This window comes from Biomphalaria glabrata, chromosome 6 (genome assembly GCF_947242115.1).
Source record: "Biomphalaria glabrata chromosome 6, xgBioGlab47.1, whole genome shotgun sequence".
NCBI classification, from domain to species: domain Eukaryota; kingdom Metazoa; phylum Mollusca; class Gastropoda; family Planorbidae; genus Biomphalaria; species Biomphalaria glabrata.
The window spans coordinates 7,724,365-7,737,428 of record NC_074716.1 but is presented as its reverse complement, the minus strand read 5'-3'; the positions used below and the strand labels follow the sequence as shown (position 1 = coordinate 7,737,428).

At 38.8% G+C, this 13,064-nt stretch overlaps 1 protein-coding gene across 1 annotated transcript in view; it reads left to right on the top strand.

The window, feature by feature from the left end:
• Nucleotides 1-493: 493 nt before the first annotated feature.
• The window catches only part of LOC106051733 (uncharacterized), a 52,342-nt gene continuing 39,771 nt past the window's right edge, over nucleotides 494-13,064 (top strand). Inside the window, exons 1-2 of the mRNA XM_056032300.1 lie at nucleotides 494-1,212; nucleotides 3,604-4,428. Of these exons, the coding sequence (XP_055888275.1) occupies nucleotides 821-1,212; nucleotides 3,604-4,428 (1,217 nt within the window). The 5' untranslated portion in view covers nucleotides 494-820. The remainder of the gene's footprint in view (nucleotides 1,213-3,603; nucleotides 4,429-13,064) is intronic.

Here is a 13,064-nt window from a genome sequence, read left to right as displayed (position 1 = left end):
TTTAGAATTGGTGATGTTACAATGTGGGTCTATTATCTTATTCTTATATAGATTGTTGCAATATTTAAAATAGGTGATGTTACAATGTGGTTCTAATGCTATATTTTATCGGTACGAGCGTTTTGTTGATCTCGGTTTTCAAGGTGGATATGCAATACTTACTGTGAGGCTCCTGAGCCTCAAATCAGCCAGGCATGTAGGGCTCCATTCTCATGCTGCTAGCTCGCGTCTGCCTTGTCCGGTAATGCGTCAGCATGTCACGGCTGAGTGGTTGCGAGGTCAACAAACACCAGAGTACAACATGCGTGTAGTATTTCTCCTGAAGTTATTCCACTACCAGGGCCTCCTTTCCCCACCCTCTCGCTCACCTCATGTCTGTCCGTAAGTGTCTATACCGACAGGATATATTTGACTTTGCTATTCTCTAGCCACCTCTACCCCGCCCCATCGCATACCTACCAACATCCCATATATAAGTTCTATTAGAGCCAACCCCAGCTGTTTTTAAAGGGGAGGGGGGTATTCAGTAGGACACATCTGGTATGGTATAGATACTAGACTTCGTTTCATGTCTAGACTTCTGGGATAAAACAAGCAGTAAAACTAGACCATATCTCAGCATGTACCACAAAGATTTACTTCACACACGAGCCTATTTTGTTTTCATGTTGTGTATGATTTTACTTTGATCTTGTCGTAATACGGCCGGTATTTCTGATGACCTAATTATGTGAGTGGGTGTCATTTCATGACATGATTGGTAAGTGGCAAAGTATTGAAAATTACTTCTTTGGATTTTGCGAACTTTGTGGATTTGACAATGGCAACCGCTGACCCGGCGTTTTGCTCCACGAGGTCCGAAGCGATTTTATCGGAGACGAAAGAATGTGAGATTCGGTCCACAGATTGTGAGGCCCTAGGGCACCCACTCCTGTCGACCAATGAGTTAGCCAACGGCACCCCTCACGTGACCAGCCAAGAGACAGACGGAGTCCAAGAATTACCTGGTCACGTGACCAGCGAAACAATGCACCCGGCCGGTCAGTCTGACCTGAGCGTGATCACCAATGTGGTCCCCACCACGATCATGCCTTCAACACCGTCAGAACTGGTGGGCGTCAGGGCCAAGCCACCTCTCAGACGTGTGATCAGTAACCTGGACCATATGACTGGCACACTGGACCAACTGAGACCAATCAGGCGAATAAACAGGTACTTTTTTAAATTACTAATATAGGCCTACCTTTTATTTGATTTTATAAGTACACATTAGTAATCCTTTGTTGACGTCTTTAGACTTACCCTGTCCCATTGGTTTAAATGATAGAATTGGAGAAATTAGTTAATGGGATTTTTTTTTCCTCAAATGAAATTTTTATGTATGTATGCATCATCTTTATAAGAACTTCTGAATGATTCAAAGCAGGTTTTTGTACTTCACGATATGGTATTGTCCTAGCTAGGTCATCTCGATCTAGCTGAATCAGCTTAAAAATGTATGCTGATTTATCTGCTTTTCTTTTTTTTTTTATCTTTTTATTATTGTCCTTTCCTCATTATCATCATCTATCCCTGACTTTCGTCGTAGGTATGCTGTGACAGCTCGTACAACCAAATCCCTCCACTTTTCCCGGTCAGCAGCTGTTCTTAGCAGGATATCAAGAAGATGGCGTTACATTCTGTTATGTTATCCATCCTGCCAACTTTTCTTTGGACGACCCTTTCTTCGTGCTCTCTCCATTGTGCCTTAAATGATGACTTATGACAGTGAGTCATGTCTTACATTATTGGCGAACCAGCTCAGCTTTCGTCTCTTCACAGTATTGAGTACTCCTCCTTTCTGCCAACCTGAATGTTGACTTGTAACAGTGCAAACCCATTTGTCTTCTTTTCCTGGTATTGTCCTATATTGTTTATACATTTAAAGCAAAATTATCATACCTTTATATTTGCTATGGCGAATCTTCACTTGTCCTGGCTTATTGCTAATGAACATCTGAATTGTGTATTTTTTGAAAAAATTGAGTCCAAGCTTGTCAGAGCTATCTATATCTTCTTCTTGTTTATTAAGTACCACAAATATTAGCAGTTATTTTTACTTGAGAGTTAGACGATATTTCAAAGAGCATATTTCTCATTCTGAGTAAAATAATTTCTATGGGAAGGACACTTTTCATTAGACCGACCACGTGACACTCTCGTTTACCATTGGCCACAGAAATATGTTGAAGTTTAGAATGCCTTCCCAACAGATCTTATGTTTTTTGCTGTCTAAGTTCGGAGTTCCTTCAGAAATGAAAATTATTACGTTCTAATTCAAACCTTCTATAGGACGGCAGTAGATGGTAGTGGGCAAGGCTTGAATTCTGGACCAATATGATGACAGTCCAAAGCGCATACCATACGACCAAGTAACCATCTTAGATCACTATAAAAGGGACAAAAATAAGTGTCTACTTGGGGGTCAGTGAATAAGTGGAAGTAAAAAGGTTCAAAGCAACCAGGAACTGAACCACTTCAAATAACAGTTCTAGACTATCCCTTCGGGGAAGAGCCAGAGTAGAAAACACATTCGCTTCAAGAGCGTATGGAACTAGCTATGAAAAAAGACTTTCTTTATGGATATATCTAGAGATGGAGACATTTTCTTTCTAGCTCAATGCATGGATTTACTCTGTGATCAAACAGATGTAGATGTTTCCCTTGTATTCCTCCATCCGTTAGAGTTCTCTTTACGAGCAGTTTTTGGAAGCCATTGGAATTTCTTGGAGTTTGATAATCAGCTAAACAATCCATCAATTACTACGATATCATGTTCTCACTCAGTCTCTACTTTGATTTCGTATTTCATTCCAGTAGCCACGTTCCCACAGGACCTGTTATTTTTCTGGGCCAATAATAACAAAGTGTGTAAGACAATAATTATACCCACATTCTAGCCTGCCCTAAGGGTAACATGTTGCAGCGATCTATTATCAATCTATTGTTCTCAGTTATAGCTGAAAGATTGTAGTGTTAGACTGACCTAGTACTTGCTTTTCATTCAGCTAGTCTACAGGTTTGTTCAGTGTAATAACAAGAAGAATAAATGTAGATAAAGAAGACCATTTATATATCTTTAAAAAAATATAAAAACCTTTAAACGCTGAGAATTCTTTATTATTCAACAATCGTATTTTTTTAAAATGAATCTTTTAAATTATGACTTTTCACATTTTGGCCGTTCTCAGTACTCAAAATTATGCATGGGAATGATGTATGAAACAATATTAACGCAAACACCATGAACATATTAGCAGATCGACTGTCGGTCCTCATACGGGCTATTAGTCTGAAAAGATGACTATTATATGTATAAAGAGGAATCAATCAGTACTATTAGCTTTAATCGATAATAGTTCTAAAAGACTACTTCATCCTCTGTGTTCCAACAGTCTTGTACCCAAAGATCTATCTAAATAATTTTTAAATGTAAACAAGTCGACATTAACTTGATATGCAGTTTCTTACCATTTTTATAAAAAGCTGGTTTATTATTCTACATGCTAATTACTAATTTAATTGAATCGATGACGTTGTACTAATTTTGAATTTTGAATCCAGTTTTTCAGATATCCATTCCAAGCAGAATGATCCACTTCAACCCCCAGCGCAAAAAGTTCGTTTCTTCATTGGAATACCTCAGAACAAATCAAAACTTTCTCAAGATGATAACTCCAGCGAGACGATCAACGCGCTCCAAGACATAGCCTCACTGAGCCGGTCCCGGATGTCCAGCTTTAAGAACTTCTTCAGAGGCAGCAGCAAGAGAAAAAAGAGAAAGTCTGTAGAAGAAGCACCGGATTTGGACAAGCTTGACTGCAACTGTAACAGGAAGTCAGCCACAGCGCCCTCTGTAGTTCACGATGAGGCTGGTAAAGAGGTGTCGGCCCTTGAGGATCACGTGATTGTGGAGCCCGGGGAAAGCGACGACTTCGAAGCGGACCTCATCGACGGGACGCTGTTTTCAAAGCCCAGAGTGTCCCCATTCCAAAGGTCCCACAGCACAAAGTCTAGAATGAAGCCTGTCATAGAAGAAGAAGATTTGGAGCCGCGTCATTTTGCTCGAAGCGTTACAGAAGGAAATTTTTTATATCAAGCCCCAACTCTCCTTCTCACCACAATCAGTTACCCTAATAAGGCGCCTCTCCACTTTCCGAACGCCGCAGAGCGCCCTCAATTCTCTAAAAGAGATTCAAATGGAGCCAAACAACGGCGAGGACATTTCAACCGAGAGAATCGTCTGTGGCGACATAGGAGTGAAGGCCATTCGCCTTCGGGACCCCGACAAAGTATTCGCAAACATGTTGTGCACATTCTGACTGGATTAAAGAAGCTCCATGGAGATTCCCACTACCAGCCGAAAAGCTCTTTCAGAGGATTGCACGGGTATTTTTGTTTTCGTTTAATAATCTCCTTTTCATAGTCGTCAGTTTAATTTCTTTTGTATTTAACCAATCCTACATTTCCTTCATGACATATGTATGTCAAGACAATCTCGTCAGCTATGTTGGTCTGTAGGTAAAATATATGATATGCTTCTATGAAATATTTTGCATATCAAAAACACATTCAAATGTTGCGCCTACTTTGTCCATGGGTTAAACACAAAAAATATAATTCAAACTATTTTTTAATTAAATTTTTCAGGTTTGGACATTTTTGACAAAAGCTAGCCCAAAGCTCACCGTTACAGTAACGGGATGGAGCTATTGAACGTCTTAGTTTGAGAATGGGGGGGGGGGGGCTTTGCTATTTTCTAAGTTTACCAGGAACAAAAATAATTCTTTATTTTATTAAAGAGCTTTTTTTTTTGTGATTTAGAAATATTTTTTTTATGAACGAGAAATTCAGAAGCAACAGAATTTTTTTTTTCTGAAATAAAAAAAATTTGCTTTGAGAAGAAAGAAACCCTCTGATATTGTATTTAAAGATATGGCGTGCCAGTTCTCACGCGTTCTGTGCTTAAACCCTTACAATGATATTGTCAACTTTCTTTCTTGTATTTTTTTTCGGTTCCTTAAATTGTACACAAATATAATGTCACAATGCGTGGTGTTAAAACATGATGCTATCACTGGTAAATTATCTTTTGATTCGATCGTTCTGTTGGTGTAAGTTTTCAAGGAAGCTATGCTGCAATATTTACACGTCTTTAACCCTTTCAACTCTTTTTGTTAATTCTCGTGTATTTGATGTTATATGAGATATGAGAGTTGCTTTGATTTGATTTGTTTAGCTGACGTATATACCTTGAACCTATTTCCAGTTACATAGGCCACATAGATCTAGTTCATACGAGGGAGTACCTAAACTATTCATCTACCTTTTAACTCATCGTCTGCTCAGCAGTGTCTATCAGGATGGCATGTGTCCCCCGATTGATCAAGTTACCTTTCCCTGTCTTCTGTAAACTTAACGCATTTGTATACCAGATTTGATTTACCATTGGACCTTACAGCTTCTATTTGTCAGTATACCAAATTTGATACTTTTACCATTGGACCTTACAACTTCTATTTGTCAGTGTACCAAATTTGGTACTTTTACCATTGGACCTTACAACTTCTATTTGTCAGTGTACCAAATTTGGTACTTTTACCATTGGACCTTACAACTTCTATTTGTCAGTGTACCAAATTTGGTACTTTTACCATTGGACCTTACAACTTCTATTTGTCAGTGTACCAAATTTGGTACTTTTACCATTGGACCTTACAACTTCTATTTGTCAGTATACCAAATTTGGTACTTTTACCATTGGACCTTACAACTTCTATTTGTCAGTATACCAAATTTGGTACTTTTACCTTTTGACTTTACAATATCTATGTATGTTAGACAAAAGAACTTGATCTATTAGTGCTTAGTGGTTACAAATAGTCACGCACACAATCTCGCTTTCTCTTCCCCTGTCTCTCTTCGTCTCCCTCTCTTCTATTTTTTTCGCTTCTTCTCTATTTTTCTCCTTATACACACTTGAACACACGCATGATGCGCCATTGTTTGAAATTGTGGAGGCAAAATAATAGAAAAACACGATTTTGCAAACCTTTTTTTAATTTTTTGAAAAAGGGGTGGGGGGGCGCTGGGTGATCTGAACTTGTGCACAGCAAGATGTAATTGTATGTTTTTGGTGTATATAAAATAACTTATTTTTAAACTCTTGCTAAGATTCTCTTTTTTTTTTCGTATCTGTTCTCTTTCTCTTACCACCTATATCTTTAAAGTTGCTTATTTCCCCTTTCTGTTTCTATTGCTTTAACACAGCGATGCCCAAACTGCGGCCCGCGGGCCAGATCAGGCCCGCGACGTGCTTCTATCCGGCCCACCAAAGCATTGGAACAAAATAGAAAAAGAAAAATGCAAAAAATTAGAATGTTGAAAAAAAATTCTCTTGAAGTTAGGATTCTAACCCTTTCTTGGATGATTTCCTCCTTTAGGTGTGTTATTCTTACAGTTGTAGTCAATACATGTTTTAGTGTAAGAACACAAGTGTTGTGTTGTTTTTTTTTCAATGGCGATAAAACTTGACAGCCATTTTTAATTCTTGGACAATTCCGCTACTGTCTTGAGCTAGTCGTGTCCTTGACACCTTGTGTGTGCAACACAGAGCATCTTTAGAGCATCATTTTGGGTCGTGTTCTTTTGATATCAAAGCCATTGGTACCGTACTGTTTAACGTTTGTGATTTAATAAAGTGGGAGAGCCAAAGATACGAAAAGTGGACTCTGAATGTAGAAACTTTCAGAAAAAGAGGACAGATCTTTCCTTTTTTTGTTGAATATGATAGAAAGCCAACATGTTTGATTTGTAAAGAAAATGTGGCTGTTTTTACAGAACATTACATTAAAAGGCATTCTGAAATCAAACACATAAACACATATGGTGGCATTCTTGGTTTGAGCCGCGAAGACAAGATTGCCAAGTTTCGACTAGAGATTGGGGGATAGACGAGATTTAACTAAAAGAGACAAGAAAATGAATCAACGAAAAGGGCCAACTACAGAGTTGCTCACATTTTAGGTAGAACAATGAAGCATTTTTTTTCCCATGGCAAATGTGTAAAAAAAAAAGTGCTTGCTAGCAGTGATGGAAGAAACGTGTCCCTAAAAAAAGAATGCAGTAGAAGCTGGCAGCCTTTTTCGCATGATAATTACAATGCGAGTGGAAAATGTGGGTGAAAATCTCCATTCACAAATCAAAGACAGAGAAGCAGAATTCCAAAAGTTTTCTATTGCGCTGACGAGTCCACTGACATAACTGATACCGCGCAACTCTTGGTATTTATTCGCGGTACAAACAGCAAGTTTGATATAACAGAGTAGTTAGCAGCTATGCAGAGCATTCATGGGACTACAACTGGAGAAGATCTGTTCAAAGAAGTGTCTACCATCATAGAGGACCTTGCTCTTCCTTGGTATCAATTAGTTGGAGTGACTTCTGATGGCGCTAGAAATATGGTTGAATGTTACAGCGGACTGACAGTAAGAGTTATTTAAAAAGTGGTTGAGTCAAATGGAACTGAACCCCAACAAAATCTCTGTGGAAAGGTTTTGAATCTGGACCATGTGATGATCATTGTGCTCAACACTGTAAATTTCATCAAATCACAAGAACGTTGAATGACAGAAATAGACTCCGAATATGAAGACGTTCTATTTCCAGTGAGGGGGGGGGGGGGGCTGTTTAAGTCGAGGAAAGGTGTACAAACTTTTTTTAAAATTTGAGACACGAAATTGAAATATTTATGACGCACAAATCAAAACCACAACTGGACGACCCCTCATGGTTGTGGGATTTGATTTTTTTATGTGACATCACATCTAAATGAACTCAACACCAAAGTACAAGGGAAACACACATTGATTTCGGATGTGTATACAGACATAAGCGCTTTCCAAACAAAATTCAACATTCAACAGGCGGAAAGGGTGCATCTTGTCCACGTTCCCAAAAGAAGGAATGACCCAACTTCTGAGGCTCTTAATGGATAGTTGCAGTGAAAGATTTGTGGATTTTCATAATTTAAAAAATGAAATCCGTCTTTTTGAAAATCCGTTTGCTGCCGATGTGTCAAGTGCCACGACAGACATCCAACTGGAACTGATTGACTTACAACGCCAGACATCTCTGCTTGACAAATTTCAAGTGATGCAAACTATTGACTTCTACTCGTTTTACCTGCAGAAAATTTTGCAAATCTTCGAAAACAAGCGCTAAGGATGATCACAATGTTTACAAGCACTTTTTTGTGTTGACAAACTTTTTCTAGGTGTTTCATCTATGCAGGCAGATATTCATAAGATCTTTTTGGAGAAACGTCAAGCATCACATTACTTTACGTACGTAGGTCAACAAATAAAACTATTAAAAATAGCTTATTGTATTTTTTTTTTCTTTTTCGTGATATGGCCCGCGACACGAATGCCGAAAATTAAAATGGCCCGCAGACCAAATAAGGTTGGGCATCACTGCTTTAACACATTCAACTTTATATGCACTCACCTCCAATCTTTCCTTATCCTTAAATCTTTCCCCTACATCCATCTTTCTTCTTCCTCCAATCTTTCTTATTTCTCCAATCTTTCCTCTTCCTCCAATCTTTCCTCTTCCTCCAATCTTTTCTTTTCCTCACATCTTTCCTTTTCATCCAATCTTTTCTCTTCCTCCAATCTTTCCTCTTCCTCCATTCTTTCTTCTTCCTCCAATCTTTTCTCTTCCTCCAATCACTCCTCTTCCTCCAATCTTTTCTCTTCCTCCAATCACTCCTCTTCCTCCAATCTTTCCTCTTCCTCCAATCTTTCCTCTTCCTCCAATCTTTTCTCTTCCTCCAATCTTTCCTCTTCCTCCAATCACTCCTCTTCCTCTAATCTTTCCTCTTCCTCCAATCTTTTCTTTTCCTCACATCTTTCCTTTTCATCCAATCTTTTCTCTTCCTCAAATCTTTCATCTTCCTCTAATCTTTTCTCTTCCTCCAATCTTTCCTCTTCCTCCAATCTTTTCTCTTCCTCCAATCTTTCCCTCTTCCTCCAATCTTTCCTTTTCCTCCAATTTTTCCTCTTCCTCCAATCTTTCCTCTTCCTCCAATCTTTCCTTTTCCTCCAATCTTTCCTCTTCCTCCAATCTTTTCTCTTCCTCCAATCTTTCCTCTTCCTCCAATCTTTCCTTTTCCTCCAATTTTTCCTCTTCCTCCAATCTTTTCTCTTCCTCCAATCTTTCCCTCTTCCTCCAATCTTTCCTTTTCCTCCAATTTTTCCTCTTCCTCCAATCTTTTCTCTTCCTCCAATCTTTTCTCTTCCTCCAATCTTTCCTCTTCCTCCAATCTTTCCTCTTCCTCCAATCTTTCCTCTTCCTCCAATCTTTTCTCTTCCTCCAATCTTTTCTCTTCCTCCAATCTTTCCTCTTCCTTCAATCTTTTCTCTTCCTCCAATCTTTCCTCTTCCTCCAATCACTCCTCTTCCTCCAATCTTTCCTCTTCCTCCAATCTTTCCTCTTCCTCCAATCTTTTCTCTTCCTCCAATCTTTTCTCTTCCTTCAATCTTTCCTCTTCCTCCAATCTTTTCTCTTCCTCCAATCTTTTCTCTTCCTCCAATCTTTTCTCTTCCTCCAATCTTTCCTCTTCCTCCAATCTTTTCTCTTCCTCCAATCTTTTCTCTTCCTCCAATCTTTCCTCTTCCTCCAATCTTTTCTCTTCCTCCAATCTTTTCTCTTCCTCCAATCTTTTCTCTTCCTCCAATCTTTCCTCTTCCTCCAATCTTTTCTCTTCCTCCAATCTTTCCTCTTCCTTCAATCTTTTCTCTTCCTCCAATCTTTCCTCTTCCTCCAATCACTCCTCTTCCTCCAATCTTTCCTCTTCCTCCAATCTTTCCTCTTCCTTCAATCTTTTCTCTTCCTCCAATCTTTTCTCTTCCTCCAATCTTTTCTCTTCCTTCAATCTTTCCTCTTCCTCCAATCTTTTCTCTTCCTCCAATCTTTCCTCTTCCTTCAATCTTTTCTCTTCCTTCAATCTTTCCTCTTCCTCCAATCTTTTCTCTTCCTCCAATCTTTTCTCTTCCTTCAATCTTTCCTCTTCCTCCAATCTTTTCTCTTCCTCCAATCACTCCTCTTCCTCCAATCTTTTCTCTTCCTCCAATCTTTCCTCTTCCTCCAATCACTCCTCTTCCTCCAATCTTTTCTCTTCCTCCAATCTTTCCTCTTCCTCCAATAACTCCTCTTCCTCCAATCTTTCATCTTCTTCCAATCTTTTCTTTTCCTCACATCTTTCGTTTTCATCCAATCGTTCTTCTTCCTCCAATCTTTTCTCTTCCTCCCATCTTTCCTTTTCCTCCGAAATTTCCCCCGTACTCCCATCTTTCCTCTGCCTCAAATCTTGTCCCCCACTTACAATCTTGCCCCCCACCTCTGACCATAACCAAACCTTTCTCTCTCTCTCTCTCTCTCTCTCTGGCACACATTTCCTGTTTCATGTAATCCAGACATCCCGCCTACTAAGTGAGAGGAGAATTCATTTCACCTCGATCCATCCTCTCCATCAATTATCTGTTTAAATTTCTGCCTAGTCCAGAACTCCATTATTATTCACATCTTTTATCTCAACTGTTGGGCAAAGTTATTGATTGCATGGCTTCATGCCCACGATTTGTCATCAATTTCCTACATAGAATAACACCAAAACAACAATCTAATAGCAAGAGACAGATTGAGAGAAAAAAAAATGAGGCATTGTGATCCCTATTACAGTGTTCATTAAGGACTTTTCTGGTGATATTGCAGGTCACGATCTCCTTAAAGATGTTAAGGGCCTTGAAGGTGTCTGCCAGTTCAGTTGTCATTATCCCCTCAGTTGATATTCAAATACTCCTTCTTCCTTAGTGCTATTAGAGCATGGAATGGGTTGCCTGAGCTAGCCAGGAAAGCCAGTGACTTGGCAGAATTTAAGTCATTGGTTAATATGCATGACTGAATCTTCTTTTTTGAAGCAACGTCTGTATTATATAAGATAAGATATAACAACAGGGTATATTGTTATTTTAGACAATTTCTCATATCTTTTTTGTTTTTCCAATTCGGTTTTCTTTATTTTATGGATAGTGGTATGGCGATGTCAATGGTGGTAGCGGGGTTTTTCTTTTCTGTCAATAAACAGCAGATCAGGGCGATTAAAATCCACCGTTATGTCAGTCGAAATAGGTCTATCTCAGTAAAATAAGTAATCGGTGGACTCGGGAACCACTTGTGCCGAGTATTCGTGATATGGAGGCGTATCTTTCTTGTTCAAATTATGTGCCGAAGACAGGTTTTGGTGTATTAATTTTGCAACTTGGTTATTATTATTATTATAAAAGAACGAATTCATTCTCTGGCTAAGCCAGGGTCGAGTTTCGTTAAATACTAGTGCAATCATGACTTGCCTGTTCCGTAAAGTTCGCTTTATTATTTTTTTTTCGATTAAAAATCCTGTGTTTCGTCCTCCATTTTGTCCTGAGAGTGGTTTTGTCTAGGATGACGTAATCTTCGTATCTGTAGAAATGCTTGTGTAACATTGAAATTTCGGGTGAATTTGTATTCGTATTTTCGGAAGTTAAATCTGACGACCTTATGCTAAATTGTTTGCCGGGGAATTCTTGTTTGGTTCAAAAAATCTTAATTTCTCTTTACAGAGTATAGCAATTTTATCCTTTAAGAAGAAATAAAATAATTGAACATACGTTGTTAGCATACAATATAAATTAATTTCAATGATAGATTCACAAGAGACTTAACGTGAAGCTTGAAACCTCTTTGCTGACCCGCTTATAGTCTGCCTTTTAATTATACCCTCTCTAAAATAGCTTCAATAACATACAGGAAAGAACCAGAATCTTCGACTGAAATAATCCCTGCAAGTCTCCCTTGGTCATTTATATAATCTATGCCAACACTAAGGTAGCTAAGCATACGATTCGTTCAACACCAAACATAAGTGCGAATTACTTCTGGTATAAGCATATTTTAGAACAGGGGTTCTCAACCTGTGCATCGCGACCCCTTGGGGGTCGATTGACGATTTGCTCAGGGGTCGCCTAAGACCATCAAAAATATGGATTGTTTTTGTCTATTCTTCTATTGCAGTGTGGGTGGAGGTCGCGGCAGAGTGGGGGATTGTAAAAAAAAAAAGGGTCGCCGAGCTTAAAAGGTTGAGAACCGTTGTTTTAGAACATCCACCGGTAGTAACTTTACCCTGCAACCAAGGACGCATCGATGGACGGGACTTATTTAATTGAAAATATAGGCGTGATGCGCAAAGTTTGCAGTCATGTATATATGTATATATATACAGTGCTTTTGTTTGTAAAAAAAAAAAATAGGTGCTGGTACTCAGTGATGAGGTGTCGGTACTCAGTGATTTTTACTTACTTTTAACTACTAATAAATTAATAATATACGTTAAAATACAAGAAAAGTCATACTTTTTTCGTCACATTCAAAGAGGTGCCGGTACACCGTACCGGTGCGTACCTATGTATAGTCTATGGTCATTTACTGTTGTTTCTCCGAATGTGACCTTGTTGTTTACACAATTAAAACAACCTTGACACTTATTAGTACGTGACATGCCAATGATTAATTGACTGAACGCAGTTACCTTTTGGTAATTTATCTAACTGATCCTATTAAAATATTATCGAGTTCTAACCAAGATAAATGTTTAAGTGCCAAAAATAAAATTCCTAATTATATTTTAAATTTAAACAAATGTGTTATTGTGTTTGTCGTATTTTTTATGTTCGGGTTTCTTTAATATATAATTGAATTTCGGGGGGGGGGGGGGGGGGCGGGGGGGGGGGGGGTAAATGAAAACATGATAAGGTATCCTCTTACAGACCGTTCGATCAATGGGGCAGATTATCTTAAGGTCATCTGTTTCTTGGGCCAACGGTTAAAGAGCAGGGTGTCATGTGGCCAGCACAACGACCAACCCCCCCCCTGTACTTTCCCCGATAAATATTTTTTCTAAGCTTCTCTCATATCCACCCTCTCCA